The sequence below is a fragment of the Sus scrofa genome, chromosome 14 (assembly GCF_054392235.1).
Source record: "Sus scrofa isolate SSC_HxYL_T2T_F1_AM1 chromosome 14, Sscrofa_HxYL_maternal_Yorkshire_Landrace_v2.0, whole genome shotgun sequence".
NCBI lineage: Eukaryota > Metazoa > Chordata > Mammalia > Artiodactyla > Suidae > Sus > Sus scrofa.
In genome coordinates this window covers 70,682,806-70,699,014 of record NC_139396.1, presented here as the reverse complement: position 1 = coordinate 70,699,014, position 16,209 = coordinate 70,682,806, and the positions used below count along the sequence as shown (strand labels likewise).

General features: G+C 46.0%; 1 protein-coding gene across 21 annotated transcripts in view; it reads right to left on the bottom strand.

Annotated features, from left to right (window-relative positions):
- Window positions 1-16,209, bottom strand: part of SPECC1L (sperm antigen with calponin homology and coiled-coil domains 1 like) — a 131,326-nt gene that overhangs the window by 53,024 nt on the left and 62,093 nt on the right. For 20 of the 21 annotated variants that reach the window (XR_014826002.1, XM_084993897.1, XM_084993903.1 and 17 more), the window contains 3 exons: window positions 11,757-11,920; window positions 7,733-7,824; window positions 2,919-3,009 (listed from right to left, as the gene is read on the bottom strand). Coding sequence is in view for 19 of the 21 variants with exons in the window: in XM_084993897.1 (XP_084850023.1) it covers window positions 2,919-3,009; window positions 7,733-7,824; window positions 11,757-11,920 (347 nt within the window). In the remaining 2 variants the exon portion in view is untranslated. Of the gene's footprint in view, window positions 1-2,918; window positions 3,010-7,732; window positions 7,825-11,756; window positions 11,921-16,053; window positions 16,204-16,209 lie in introns of those variants that run through there. The other variant, XR_014826003.1, reaches the window with a different exon arrangement.

Sequence of the window (16,209 nt, the reverse complement as noted above, 5' to 3'; positions counted from 1 at the left end):
GAAGGGGGGCCCTGATGAGGAAAAGGCTCCTTCAGACTAGCCTGGGAGGTTTGAGTCATTTCTCACTCTCCGTGAAGCCACAGGGGCCAGGGGCCTGGGTGCTCTCTGTGCCCCAGACCCCCAAACCACTCTCCAGATATGGTCTTCCCCACAGGCCACCATGGGCCCAGGGTTACAGGCGCTCTCCAAGCTGCGGCATCCTGGCTCCTGGCCACGACTGCTGGCAAAGAGGCTGATCGCTGAGAGGACGGGGCACATGTAACAGGCAGCAGAGTAGGAGAGTTCATGACCCCCCCGGCTGCCACCTCTGCCCTCAGGCGTGCACTGCTCTCAGATGCCCAGAACATAACATGCACTGGTGCTTCTCACGGTTACTTGGCAGCAACAAGCCAGGGCAACTGACAATGTACTAAAATCTTTTACTCATAGGCAGTAAGAGCCATCATTCTCAGCTGCGTGTGCTACACACATAACAGAAACAAAATCTAACAGCATCTGCTATGGGCTAAACTCTGCACCAAGCACTTTGCACACCATAACTTGAACTCCATTCCCTGGCCTAGATTTCTCATCTAGAGCCCAACACACCTGAGGGTGTCTGAGAACAGCACGACATACATCCTCAACCTCGTGGGCCTTGCTGTGAAAGTCACAGATAAGTAAAGTACATGGTGTGGTTGGTGGAGTTAAGTACTGAGGTTAAAATACAACCTAAGGGGGAGATGGGGGGAGAGGGGTGTGCAGAAGAGCACGGCCTGCTGTGTTCAGAACACCTGTGGCCTCATGAGCTAAGATCTGAGCAAGGCTAGAAGGAGGGCAGAGGGAGGCATCTGGCAGCGGGCACCAGTGCCAGCAGAGAAGAGCCGGTGCGAGGTTCCAAAGTCAGAAGCATGCGCTGGTGCCCAGGGGACAGCAAGGAAGCCCATGCTGCTGCACAGAGCAACCAAGAGAGAAGGATGAGACCACAGAGGCAAGTGACGGGCATTGGGAGGGTCCTGAGGCCACTGAGAGAACTCGAGGTTCTCTTCTGGAAGGTGGGGGGGGGGGGGTTGGGGTGGCTGTGAGTAGGGTGACAGGGTCCAAGATCACACTGGCTGTGGTTAGAGCAGATTGCAAGGGGTATGAGGCAGCTTTAGACTCCAGGAGAGAGGGGATGGTGGCTGAGCCCAAGGAGGTGGCAGCTAGGGGGCAGGGGGACAACACCCTGATTCAGGATGTACTTTGAAAGCAGAGCCAAGGGTTTTCTAAAGAATTCAAGACATTTCAGAAATGGGGCCTGAGATCTGAGATACAGGAGGGAGTCGAGGGGGCCTCCAAAGTTTCTGGCGAATGAAACTGCCATTAATTGAGGTGGAGAAGGCAGATGACAGTAGCACAAGTCTGGGCATTCTGTCCTGGACACATTTGGTCTGGGGTTCAGTATCAGGCTGGAGCTGTCACACAGGCAACTGGACACATGAGCCCAGAAGAGAGGAGCAGGCAGGGGACAGCAACTGACAAACAGGACAAAAGCCCAAAACAGGATGCAGTGACAGCGTAGGCGCAGACAGAGAGGCCCGGGCAGACCACCACTCCAGCCAAGGACAAGAATGAGCACAGGAAATGGGAGGAGGCACAGGAGTGGGCACAGAGGAAACCAAAAAGAACATCCCGGAGAAGGAAGCACTGACAGGGCCAGACGCTTCCCCTTGAGCAACAGGAGCATGAGGCCTCTGGCAGCCCTGCCAAAGGCAGCTTTGGTGAGGCTGCAAGCCTGATAGCAGGTGTAAGAGAGCCTGGGAGAGGGATTCAGAGCCTTGAGCCAGGTGTTTGTGACTTTCCCCAATCCACACAGGGAAACTGCATCAGAAGGGTCAACAGCCAGAACACATGGGGTGGCGACCTACATACCACACATAATCCCGCTGGGCTACCTAAGAGGCGGGGTCAGGGTCCTGGTAAAGATGGAGAGGGAGACCTGGCACTCCATGCTTGTTTCCTTAGCAAAAGGCCCTTCTGAGGGGAGAAAAGGCCTCAGGTCACAGCTAAGGAATGAACCAGAAGCTGAAGCGGGATAGAAGGCAAGGCAGTGCAGGGGTGCTAAGAACAGCACCGTCCTGAGCTCTATTGTTTCTGAACATATGGAGCTGGTGGGTGGAGAGCCAGGCCCCCCTGGGGCCCACGGAGCCAGTCCTGGAGGTTCTTGCAGGGGACATTTCTCACAGGCATGTCCCTCTCTTCCCTACATCCTCAGAAACCTTGCAGCCTCAGCCCCAGAGCCCTACTCCCGAAGCCCCAGCACACGGAAGGGCCCGGCTCTGAAGTAGTGGTCACACCCCAACCAGGCCTGCCTCTGCCAGCACCAGCCCAGAGCCCGCAAACGTTCTTTCAAAGCACTTCAGCAGTGACCCTAAGGAGGAAGCAGGGCAGAAGGATCCCTGACCTTTGAAGGGCAGGAGTCCTGAGCTCTGGGGCCAGCGCCACCATAAATAAGGAGCCATGTGGAAATGGCTTTCACTGGACCTCAGCTTCCGTTCTCACTCTCCTCTTGGAAGTGACGTGGAGCACAGAGATCAGGAGAATGGGCTTCAGGGTCAGGCAGCCCGGGCCCACCATCAAGAACTACGTTAACCTGTGTTGCTGAGTTATCTGTAAAATGGAGATAACTCCACATGCCCACGAAGAACTGTGGGAACAATGCCTGGCAACCGTGCGGACACCCTGCCACAACAAGGTGCTACAACAGTCTTCTTCCAAGGTGCAGCCACTAAAAACTAACCTTCCCATCTGTGATTAAGACATGCTATCAATTGCCAATAAAGAGGTTTACCAGCCCAGAAAAATAATGTGAACAAAAGAAAGAAACCAAGCCAGCTGGCCAACAAGTCAGAAGAATAAAAAGAAGTAGCGACAAATGTGAAACACTGCACATGAGGTACCTTGAACAGGGATCTCTCCGTAGTTTGGTCTCTTATCTGTCAGGGCTGTCAAGGGCTTCGATGTAGAGATTGGTCCACTGATGGAATGTCTCTGAAATCATAAAACAGTGTCCAGGTTTAGCTTCAATGTAGAGCTAGGCCTCACAAAGAGTAAATTTTGGGTTACAAATTTACAGAGCTCTCTTCATGGCTCAGCGGTTAACGGACCCAACTAGGATCCATGAGGATGCCAGTTTAATCCCTGGCTTTGCTCAGTGGGTTAAGGATCCGGCATTGCCAGGAGCTGTGGTATAGGACAGTGGCTGTAGCTCCAATTGGACCCCTAGCCTGGGAACGTCCATATGCCACAGGTGTACCCCTAAAAAGCAAAAAAAAAAAAAAAAAAAAAAAAAGCATTAATTCCTTCCACACTGCTACAGTAAGGCTGAAACGCACACATTCTGAGACATATAATGGGATTGACATACTATTTCTAAATGAACACAGAAAGACCCCACAGGCCCCTCACTCACCAATTAGCAAAATATAGATGTGCTCCTGTAGTACTCTGGCCATCCTAACCCCAATTCCAAATCCCAATTCCAAATGATCTCATTCTGTCACCTACTGACTCCCCAATGTCGCTATGATCCTACTCTGCACCACTGCACCGCCAGCCTCGCACCCACACTCACACCTACTGTTCTGCACTACGTCTGCCACCTCTGCATAGTGCCCAAAAACCGCCTATGCACTCGCCCCCCAGGACATGCCATTTGCCACCCCCGGCCTTTTCTCAGCTTCATTCCTCAGCTTCCCAGCCTTTTCTACCCAGCTAACTTCTACCCATTCATTTCACATTCCCAGCAGAAATGGGTGGAGTTCAGCTTCTCCATATTTCCACCAACATGTGATACTGGCCATCTTAATTTTAGCCACCCCAGGTATGCACCAGGCCCTCGCTGTGGATTTAAGTTGCATTTCCCCATGACTAATGATGCAGAGTATTTTTTCATGTGTTTTTTAACCATCTGTGTATCTTCCCTTGAGCAGGGACTTTTCAAATCTGTTGCCTATTATTTATTGGGTTGTCTTGAACCAAGATGATAAACAAGTCTTCTTTGAATTCAAGATTTTGACTGTTAGATGAATAGCAAATATACTCTTCCCAGTCTTGTCTTTCATTTTCTTAATGTCTTCCAGAGAAGTTTTAAATTTTGATGCTCAAGTGATTTTCATTCCTTTTTGTCTCCTAAATAAGAAGTCTGCCTTGTTGAAGGTCATGAAGATTTTCTCTAATGTTCCCATGTTGAAGTTCTATAGTTTTAGCTTTTACATTTACATCTATAGTCACTTTCAATTTTTACAAATGCCATGAGGTAAAGGTTGCCTTTTTTCCCCCCTTATGGATATCTAGTTGTTCCAAAATCCTTTGCTGAAAAGGGCTCCCCTCTCTCTCACTGAATTACCTTGGCACCTTTGTTGAAAACTGATTGACCTATTTCTGGGTTCTCTACTCTGATCTAAAGTCTATGTTTAAACTTCTGTCAGCACCATACTATCCTGATTAGCCTAAGAGCTAACATCAAATAGCCCTCCAAAACGAGTCCTCCAAACTTGTTTCTCCCCTACCCTAGATGCTCTGGATGTTCAGGGTCTTTAGAATTTCCACACAGACTGTAAATTACATCATCAACTGCTAAAAAATAGCGTGCTGAGGTGTAAGTGGGATGTGCTGAACTACTGCTCAGTGTGAAGGAGAAGTGGAAAATACTAAGGACCCTGAGTCTTCCTAACCATGAACATTATGCATCTTCCCATTAATGCTCCTTTAACCTCTCTCAGTACTATTGGGTCATGCACAATATTGTATTAAATGCATTGCTAAGTATTTCAATTTCCAATTGTTCACTGGACTGAATCTACGAGCCAGCAAGAGGAGCACTCAAGACAAAAGAGAGTCTTTTAACCTCATCTTGTAAGTGACATCCCACCATTCCACCACTTTCTATTCATCAGGGGCAAGTCACAAAATCCAGTCCACCCTCAGAAGGAGCAGGCCACACAAGAGCATGGCCCACAGGAGGCGTGGGTCACTGGGAAGTATTGCAGAGACTGCCCCAGTTACTGGTGGATCTCCTCGGTCCTTTTGAGGCTTGTGTTGAAGGTCATTTACGGCAGGTCTAGAACAGTGTTCACTCCAGGGCTCTTCAGTTCCACTCACAGAGTGGCCCTTGGGGTTCTCTTCTCCTCAGTGGCCAGAGGGAACTCACATGATCCTTGATAACTTGTCTTTCCTGCCCAGCCTCAGGGAGTCACCCGCTGTCAACACACATGCAGACTGGAACTCAGCAAAGATAGCAGGATGTCTTTTCTATGCAGCTCCCTCCTCCAGGTACCCTGTCCCTGAAGTCCAGGCCTCGTCCTCCCTGAACACTGACACCTGTCTCCTGGGACCCAGATGGTCCCCTTCCCTGCTCCATCCGGATCCATCCTTCCTGCCCTAGCAGAGAAGGGGGGCCATGGAAGATTCAGCTCATCCCTGAGCTCCCTTCATAGGTTACAGTCTTGTACCACCTGTCAAACAACATCTGAATATAACTGCTTCCTGTATTTTGTCCAACATTTCAGCTGCCTGTAGTGGCAGAAAAATCCAGCCCAAGACTCCCAAACAGACAGAAGTGGAATTCCCACTCAGGGAGCTTTGAGAAACTAACAATCCTAATCTTGGACCCATTCCCCAGGGACTCCTGTTCACTGGGATGAAGCCTGGGAATCTATGTTTAAAACTCCACATGATTTTTGTGCTCAATTAGGCTTGAGAGGCACTATACTGACTAATCAAGTACTAAAAAGCTACCGAATGTGGCTTGTAATTACTTTTTTCCCCCAAGTTAGACAGAGATAAGATTTTTCACAAAGTGATACTACGAACATTAAATTTCAACTGATAGGAGTTCCCGTCGTGGCTCAGTGGTTAACGAATCCGACTAGGAGCCATGAGGTTGTGGGTTCAATACCTGACCTCGCTCAGCGGGTTATGGATCCAGCATTGCTGTGAGCTGTGGTATAGGTCACAGACACGGCTCGGATCCCGCATTGCTGTGGCTCTGGTGTAGGCCGTCGGCTGCAGCTCCGATTAGACCCCTAGCCTGGGAACCTCCATATGCCGTGAGTGTGGCCCTAGAAAAGACAAAAAATAAAAAATAAAATAAAATAAATTTCAACTGACAAACCCTAGAGAAACTTCACCTTATCTGAAGTTTATTATATTTTGCACCTTTATTTGCTTTTATTTATATCTTCATGTCTTTAGAAAGTTTGGTTAATACAGCACATAAAAGGCTCATTACAGATGGAATATGGAATTTCCTTTGCCTTCCTTTTAAATTAAGAGTATATCTTCTGCATAAATGTGAATGCAAAGCCACAACTTGTAACATTACAAATGCAGAGGGAGGGCATTTCTACCCTAAACTCACAAAGGGAAAAGTTAAAAAGTTCACTCACAAAATGCACAGAGAGTAGTTAACACCACACTGAAGTCTCCACTCAGAGAAAATGTTCCCAAACCCTATCTTGTAGGGAAGAGGTGGAGCCAATGCTATCCTAGATCAAGGGTACTGAGTTTTAGGCCACTCACTTACATGGAAAAATTCCACCTCGGCCACTCCTCCCAAAGTTGCTTGGAGCAAGGGCACAGCAAGAAGTCTCCTGCATGCAACAGAGTCACCACCTCCTGCGTTGCTTCTGGTTGGCACTCTCACAGCGGCAGAAGGGGTACCCATGACACTCGTTTATAACCAGTCAGCAACGCCTTTGTGCCAGCCTACTGCAAAACGGCCCACCACAAATCTTGCTGCTCTGAATTCAGGCCTGGGCAGCCCCCTCCCATTCAGAATCCAGGCTGGCCTAGGACTTGCTTAGGCCAAGAAAAGGGGATATGATGACACAGTCCAGGTCCTAAACCAAGTCTTAGGTGGCTTTGATAACTCCTACTTTCATGCTCTCAGAGCTTGGGACAGGCAGGCCGTGACAGAGCCTGAGAGGAAGACCATGTGGAGAGGACAGTCGAGCCACCCCTGCTGAGCCCAGGCCCCAGCCCATCCGTCCACAGAACGCAGCTCCAGAGGTGGCCCAGGCCACACCAGCAAAGGACTGTACAATCAACCCAGAGGAATGTGGATGACAGTAAAGTGCAGTTGTAAGTCACTAAGTTTTGAGCGGTTTCCTGTGCAGCAGGGGCTAGACATGCCAACTACACAGCTGACCCTTGAACACCATAGGTTTGACCTGTACAGGTCTACCTATGTGGATTTTCATCTGTGCGGAGGATTGGTGCCCCTAACCCCATGCTGTTCAGGAGTCAACTGTATATTCTACTTAAGGAGGTGTCTCAGTATAGGGGTTAGATGTACAGTCTCTGAAGCCACAATGCTCAAGCTCAAATCCCAACTACTGTTTCTTAATTATATGACCCTCAGCAGGTTACTTAACCCTTCTGGGCCTTGGTTTCCACACACAAAAACTAGGGTACACATAATACCTAATAGCCAGTAGAGCTGTCATGAGGATTAAATAAGTTAACTATAAAGCATTTGGAACAGTGCAAAACACACAATAAGTGTTGAGAAGTTGTTAACTATCGCTGTTATTACAGATTTTCAGAAGAGTAACACAACTGGCATTAACATAGCTCATCTTAATTAAGGATATTCACAGCATCTTAGGAAAACAATCCCAACTATATCCCTCAAGAGGCAGCCATCTGCCTGCCTCATGACACAGTGTAAGTGACTGGAGAGGACTGACCTTGAGAGGTCACAGGCACTGACCTGCATAGGAGACACAGCTGCCGCAGGAGGTGTCTTCATAGGACTCGGACTCAGGGGCGTTCGAGGAATTGCAGCTGCAGCAGGGCTGGGTACTAGAAAAACAACAAACACACGAGTAAATAACACCTGTAGGGGGCGCAGAGGAAGCCTTTGCAATTGCTCTCCCTTAAGGGTTCACCTGGTTAATACATGCTCTGGGCTCCCCTGGGAGAGGCACAAGGCCTCACCTCCCCAACACTCACAGCCATGTCCAGCCTAGCACCACTCCTGCCACTGAGTGAAAAGTTTGCTCCCCAGACCAGGTGTGTTTATTTCCAACCTTTCACTATTCAATTAACTTATGCAGTTAAAGTGCTCCATAAACCAAGGAAATCCAGGTACAAAAACCTCGGGAGGAGTCTTTCGGTGACTGCACCAGGTCACTGTGTAGTGAACGAAGGAAATCTGGGCTCCGCTCATCTTTCCTCACCTCCACCCACAGAGCTCGATTACCTCACATGGATTTTCACGTGTACTTCATTTAATGCACGGATGTGTACTTATCCTATCAGTCTCACTCTCTAGGCTGTTCAAAAGCAAGATCCATCACTTATTCACATCTATGGGCCTGTGCTTAGCACATATTCTGGTAAAGGTGGCACAAAAATGGTCATTCATTGGAAGCAAAATTAAAATCAAAATGGGACATACAAGGAAATGAGGCACATCAAGCAATGCAACAAAATGAAGTCGATCATTGCAGGTGTTTTTATGCAGCCAAGGACTTATATTTAGAACTGTTATTTTTAGATGCATTTTGGGACTGACATAAAACACTTTTTTAAGTGTGCATTTGGTACATTCATAATACTCTGCAACTATCACTACCACTATCTAGTTCTAGAACATTTCCATATCCACCCCCAAAATGGAAACCCAGTACCTATTAAGCAGTCATCCCCACCTATCTTCCCTGGCCCCTGGTAAACAGCAACTGCTTTCTTTCTCTAAGGATTTACTTATTCTGCATATTTCATACAAACGGAATCTTACAATGAGGCGGTTAATGTCTGGTTTTTTTCATTTACCATATTTTCTTTTTTTTTTTTTTTTTTTTTTTTTTTGTCTTTTTGTCTTTTGTCTTTTGTTGTTGTTGTTGTTGCTATTTTTTGGGCCGCTCCCGCGGCATATGGAGGTTCCCAGGCTAGGGGTTGAATTGGAGCTGTAGCCACCGGCCTACACCAGAGCCACAGCAACGCGGGACCCAAGCTGCATCTGCAACCTACACCACAGCTCACGGCAACGCCGGATCGTTAACCCACTGAGCAAGGGCAGGGACCAAACCCGCAACCTCATGGTTCCTAGTCGGATTCGTTAACCACTGCGCCACGACGGGAACTCATCATTTACCATATTTTCAAGGTTTACCCACATAGCAGCATATATAAGCACTTCATTCCCTCTTATAGCAGAGTAATATTCCATTGTGTGGATATACCACATGCTGTTTATCCAAATGTGGATGGACATTTGGGTTTTTCCACATTTTGGCTATTATAAACAGTGCTGCTATGAACATGGATGTACCACTATTTGCCTAAATACTTATGGTCACTTCTTTTGCATATATAATTAGGAAAGGAATTGCTGGGTCATTTAGATGTATTATAAAATATCACTTTTTAAAAAGATCAATATAGGAGTTCTCATCATGGCGCAGCAGAAACGAATCTGACTAGGAACCATGAGGTTGCAGGTTCGATTCCTGGCCTTGCTCAATGGGTTTAGGATCCAATGATGCTGTGAGCTGTGTTGTAGGTCACAAATGCAGTTCCAATCCTGCATTGCTGTGGCTGTGACTGGCAGCTGCAGCTCCGATTAAACCCCAGCCTGGGAACCTTCATATGCTGCGGGTGGGGCCCTAAAAAGCAAAAAAAAAAAAAAAAAAAAAAAAAAAAAAAAGATCAATATAGAAGCAGATTATCTTTTTTTTTTTTTTTTTTAAATAGCCACACCTGCAGCATACGGAAGTTTCCAGGCCAGCAGTTGAACAGGAGCAGCAGCTGCAGTCTATGCCATAGTTACTGCAACCCGGAATCCTTAACCCACTGAGCAATGCTGGGGATCAAACCTGTATCCTCACAGAGGGAACACTGGGGTCCTTAGCCCCCTGAGCCACAACAGGAACACCTAGAAGCAGATTATCTTTTTGATTTAAGGTGACTTTATTAATATTTTGAATAACTGCATAATTTTAACTTAATGAGATAGTCCATTATCATTTTATTTTAGAAGTCCTTTCACCTCACCCCATCATATTACCTACCCAGAGGCAGCCACTAACAATGGTTCTGAGTGCATCTTTCTCACAACTTCAATGCAAACATCTACAAACTTTAAAAATCATAGTAAGATCACACTGACATTTGTCTGCAACTTGCTATACATTACTGCAGACATATTTAACACCAGCATGTCAAAATCTACCTCATCCTTATTAAAAGATGCATAGTATTTTGGTTGTAAATGACTTAACTCCCCCCCCCTTTTTTTGCTTTTCAGGGCTGCACCTGCGGCATATGGAAGCTCCCAGGCTAGGGGTCCAATTGGAGCTACAGATGCGGGCCTATACTACAGCCATAACAACGTGGGATCTGAGCCAAGTCCATGACCTACACCACAGCTCACGCCAACCCTTAACCCACTGAGGAAGGCCAGGGATTGAACCCAAATCCTCATGGATCCTAGTCAGGTTCATTAACCACTGAACTCTGACTTAACTCTTTTAACAGGCATTTAAGGAATGTGCAGGTCTCCTGTTTTCTCATTTATCTTTCTACATTTGTACCAGTATCATGTATAAGAACTTCAAATCTGTGAATATTGCATTTTAAGTTGGAAGACTCTGTGTAACTGCCTTCCAAAATGTCTATGCCAACAGTGTGTGTGACTATATGGGTGACTTTTGCTCTAATTCTAAGTCAAAGTAAACAGATTTTTGTATAATCACAGAATAGTTTCTAACAACTCTACTTTTATTGGAGTGAATTAGAATAAAGCCTACAATGAAGTTTAAAGAATTTCTAGATGAAAATGTAAACTTCAGGACACATTACACTTAGTTGTTTTGAAGAACTACATCCCTTTCCCTCTCCCAGAGCTGACGAGGCTTGAGAGAAGAAAAGGAGTGGCCACCTGAAGCTGGGAGGAGCCTCTAGGCAGGAGCAAGTGTGCTGCAGGGCCTGGTTTGTGCACCTGGGTACAGGGTGGAGGCACAGTGGTCCAACCCAAACAAGAGGAAGGTGGGGGCAGACATTGCAGGCCTCTGGGATCTGAATTTCATTCTAATGAAGATAAAACTGAAAGATTTTAAGTGGGAAAAGGTCTTTCTAAGATGAAAAGACATGGGAAGACCAAACAGGAGGTTACTGAAACAGCAGTTAAGGATGGCTTGAACTTGTAGTTGATTGTGCCACCAGAGATGGCGAGGAGCAGAAATGTGCATGCTGGAGGCTGGATCAAGTGGCTGCTAACGGACTGGATGTGGACGTGAGGAAGGAGGATTTAAGGAAGAAAGAAGGCGCCTAGATTTCTGGCTCAGTTACTGGGTAGAATGGTGCTGCCACTAACAGAGGGGAAAGTTGAAAGCTAAGGGACAAGACTTGGCTTTAGACATAAGAAAATGTCCAGGAGAGGGCTGGTGTCAGAGTCCAGCTAGCATCTGAACATTCAGGACTGAGGAGTTCAGAGAGAGGGACAGCGCTGAAGGCCCACATCTGGAAGTTCTTAGGCACAGAGAAGATCTGCAGGCCATGAAGACACCCCTGTGTGGGATAAGGCACAAGCCTGACACTTAGATCTCCGAGGCTGAAAGGACCCCAAGTCTCTGTTAAAATTCCCCAAGCAGGAAGACTAACTTACTAACACCATAGGACACTTGATGAAACTCGGAGCAAGATGGTGAGGAACACCAGCTAGACCAGAAAACACATGCTGTGTGAACACACCCGCCTACCCGCCCGGGCATGACGGGGTCATGAGTCACCTTGAGATGCACTGTCGAAGGACTTGATGAGGGTCTTCACCGTAGGAGTCGGCTCAGAGGACGTCGAAGACCTTCTGCTCAGCCCCATCCCCTGCCTTAAGGCTGCCAAATCTCTCTCAACAGCATTCATGTAGTTATATACCCGGCCTCGCTCCTCCTCCTGCCTGAAAACAATACTGAAATCAGGGCATTTTTATACATACGCTAGAAAATACATATTTCCTCTTCCCAACTAAAAAGCATTAAAAAGTATCAGTTTTTTGGAATTCATACTGTGGATCAGTGGTAGCAGACCTGACTAATATCCATGAGGACTTGCATTCGATCCCTGGCCTTGCTCAGTGGGTTAAGGATCTGCCGTTGCAGTGAGCCACGGTGTAGGTCAAGGCTTAGATCCCTCGTTGCTGTGGCTGTGGCTGTGGCTGTGGCTGTGGCTGGCAGCTGCACCTCCAATTCAACCCCTAGCCTGGGAACTTCCATATGCCTCTGGTGCAGCCCTAAAGAAAACGAACAAACAAAAAAAGTATGTGTTTTTTTCTCCTAATTGTAACAGTTGAGCTGAGTAAATTATCAGGTCTAATATTCTTATTTCCCTGGTAAATTCCAGGAAATGATTTTTTATATCAGGTTATCCTAACTAGGTTAAGAAACCAACAGTTTTCATTTCATCTGAGTAAGTGCAAGGTGAAGACATCAGCAATCAACGAGCAATAAAACAGGAGATGGATGTGACTCAGAACTGGAGATCCTGGAGTTCCCATCATGGCACAGTGGTTAACGAATCCGACTAGGAACCATGAGGTGGCGGGTTCGATCCCTGCCCTCGCTCAGTGGGTTAAGGATCCAGCGTTGCCTTGAGCTGTGGTGTAGGTTGCAGACACGGCTCTGATCCCGCATTGCTGTGGCTCTGGCATAGGCCGGTGGCTACAGCTCCAATTAGACCCCTAGCCTGGGAACCTCCATGTGCCGCAGGAGCGGCCCTAGAAAAGGCAAAAAAAAAAAAAAAAGAACTGGAGATCCTGAGGTTCTGTGCTGCCGAGAAGGCTTGGCCTTCTCAGCAGAGTGAGACTGGGAATTCACCAGATCATACACATAATCGATGCTGGTTCTATCCAACAGGCCATGCCTACACATGGAACTACAAAGAAACGAAATCAAAGCCCATACTATAAAAATTTGAAGAAAAAAAAATAGTGTAGTCTCCAAGTAGAATTTCTACAAAGAGGAGGGAAAAAACAGCATGGCCCCAATTAGTAACATGAGTCTCCTAGATGCTTGGAGTGATAGATCCACTCCATTTCTGGACAGCTCCAGTTCACTGAGCTGATAAACCCTGAAGTTCTCATCTGGAAAGAGACCAACTGCACAGTCTGCATGTGTCACACAATACATACAAGTAAGTTTATAGCAGACGAAAATTAAGCCAGTCTTCAAGGAAAATTTGTCTTTGGTAGCCATTTGGCTCTTCTGACAGAATTTTTGGCCAGAAGGTCTCAAGCTCAGATGTTTTAAAAAAAGAATCTACAACAGCAATTATCCAACTTTTGGGTCTTAGAGCCCCTTTCCACTCTTAAAAATTACTGAGGACCCCAAAGAACATCTGTTTATGTGGGTTCTAGTGACTGACATTCATCAGATTGAAAAACTAAGAAATTTTTTTTCTTTTTTTTGGCCTCCCCATGGCATGCGGAGTTCCCAGGCCAGGGATCAGATCCGAGCCACAGTTGCCACCTAAGCTAAAGCAACACTGGATCCTTAACCCACTATACCTGGTCAGGGATTAAACCTACATCCCAGCACTCCCAAAATGCTGCCAATCCTGTTGTACCACAGCAGGAATTCCTAAAAGATATTTAAAGGTAGTTACCTTGAGGCACAGTGAGTTAAGGAGCCAACACTGTTACTGCACTGGCTTGGATTGTTGCTGTGGCATGAGTTTGATCCCTGGGCCAGGAACTTCCACATGCCATAAGTGAAACCAAAAGAAAAAGAATATAAAAATGATTTAAAATATTTAACTCGGAGTTCCTGTCGTTGGCTCAGTGGTCATGAACCCAACTAATGAACGTAAAGACACAGGTTCATCCCTAGGCATTGTTCAGTGGGTTAAGGATCCAGAGTTGCCATGAGCTGTGGTGTAGGTCAGAGATATGGCTCAGAGCCCATGTTGCTGTGGCTGTGGTATAGGCCCACAGCTACAGCTCCAATTCGACTCCTAGCCTGAGAACTTCCATATGCCACGGGTGCAGCCCTAAAAAGCAAAAATAAAGAAAGAAAGAAAAAAAAAAGAAAATATTTAACTCATCTAAAAATTAAAAAGTCAGGGCTTATTAACATAACATTTTTATGAAGAACAAGTAGGTTTTCCAAAATAAAAAAAATATGAAGAAGAACAGTAGTGTGTTTAACATTTTTGCCTAGCTCTTTCATGTCTGGCTTAAGAGAAGACTGTGAGATCCTCATTTCTTCTGTCTTCAATCTTTTGCAATATGAAAAAAAAAAAAAAAAAAAAAGCAGGCCTCACATAGATATGGAAGGGAAGAATATTTTAATGATAATAAAATCTGTAGTTGTGGCTTTTTAGATAACTGTGCTATTGTTCCTTGATACTACACTAAAACATAACAGACGGTAATTACTTGAAAGTTAATTAAAATGTGGAACCTGAAACCGAGCTTTTCCTACTCGGTCATCTTGTACTTTTAATGGCTATGGATCCTTCACCCACACAGCACTGGGTAACATCACACATGGGTCACACGGAAAATAATGGTTCACTGAGTTCCTCAGATTTTCCAAATGTTGATGCCTGCCCTGCCATTAAAGTCTTTTATTTATTTATTTTATTTTTTTAGTCTTTTGTCTTTTCAGGGCTGCACCTGTGGCATATGGAGGTTCCCAGGTTAGGGGACCAATTGGAGCTGTAGCCGCCAGCCTATGCCACAGCCACAGCAATGCCAGATCCGAGCCATGTCTGCAACCTACACCACAGCTCGTGGCAATGCTGGATCCTCAACCCACTGAGTAAGGCCAGGGATTGAACCTGCAAACTCATGGTTCCTAGTCAGATTCATTTCCGCTGCACCATGACGGGAACTCCCAAAGTATTTTATTTTTTAAAGTGTCTTGTTAATGGCACTAGTGATCTCATCAGCACACCCTTCGTGGGAAACTGCTGAGCTCACAATGGAAGATACAAGTTTTCCAAAATCCTAACATTCACTTAAAAGCCCACATTTTATTATTAGTACCAAACACTGTAAGTTGTTTTCCTTGAAGTGACAGGATCGCTTAATCATTTTCAAGAAATAGCCACCAAATACCAAAGTCTGAATACTGATAGCTGTATCAATCACTCTCAAGTAAAAAATTTCCAGTCCATAAAAAAAGAAAACAGCACAAACCACAGTGGCTGCAATGCTCTCCTCCAGACAACCTCAAGCTCATTCACATGGCAGACAGAGGAGCACCTCACTTTCCATCATCGCACAGCATCCTAAAAAGAATACACTCAAGGAACAAGACAGGACTTCCCTGGTGGCTCAGTGGGTTAAAGGATCCGGCATTGTCACCGCTATGGCTCTGGTAGCAGGTGTGGTGTGGATTCAATCCCTGGCCCTGGAACTTCTGCATGCTGTGGGCACAGCCAAAAATAAAACGAAACAACAACAAAGGACCAAGACAGAGTGATGTTCATAATTTATTGCTTCACGGAGGACATCTGTAAGGAAACCTATACTCTGAAAATGCACATGGCTGGTGGGGATTAGCACAATGGCCCTGTCCAATTTGGTGCCAGGGCCATGATCTATCAAGTATATGTTCACTTTTCAATGTCTGTACAAAAGTCAACACAGTGAAGAGGGCAAACAACATGTCAGTATTATTATGAAAACAGTATGACTTAGAAGAGCCCCTAAAAGGGCCCCAGGGACCCAGGGGTCTACAGATCCCACCCACTCTGAAAACCGCTGTTCTGCAGGACTCTACTTCCTATAAATATGTGTCTCAAAGACTGACAGGCTTCCAGGACCCAGTGGAATGGTTCCTGAAGAGTAGAATTTCAGCCTTCAGGTCACCTTTAGAAAGGAGCACCTCCAATACAATATTCATTTACAACTATGAAGGCAGAAAGGTAATGTAACATGAGTTTTGTACTAGTGGAGAAATAAAAATCTTCCACCTCATTCCATGTTCTGCTTATTAAGGAAGCCAAAGAGAAATGGTTCGCCAACACCTTCCACTCACCAGAGCTAGGCAACAATAAGACAGCTTTTCAAAGTTGGCTTGTTTCATATTTTTCTGAATCTTTTTCCTAGATCTACTGAAGAATGGCTTAAAGTAAAGAATAATCGGATTCTTTATTTTTTTTTTTGCCTTTTGCTTTTCAGGGCTGCACCTGCGGCATATACAAGTTCCCAGGTTAGGGGTCTAATTGGAGCTACAGCTGCTG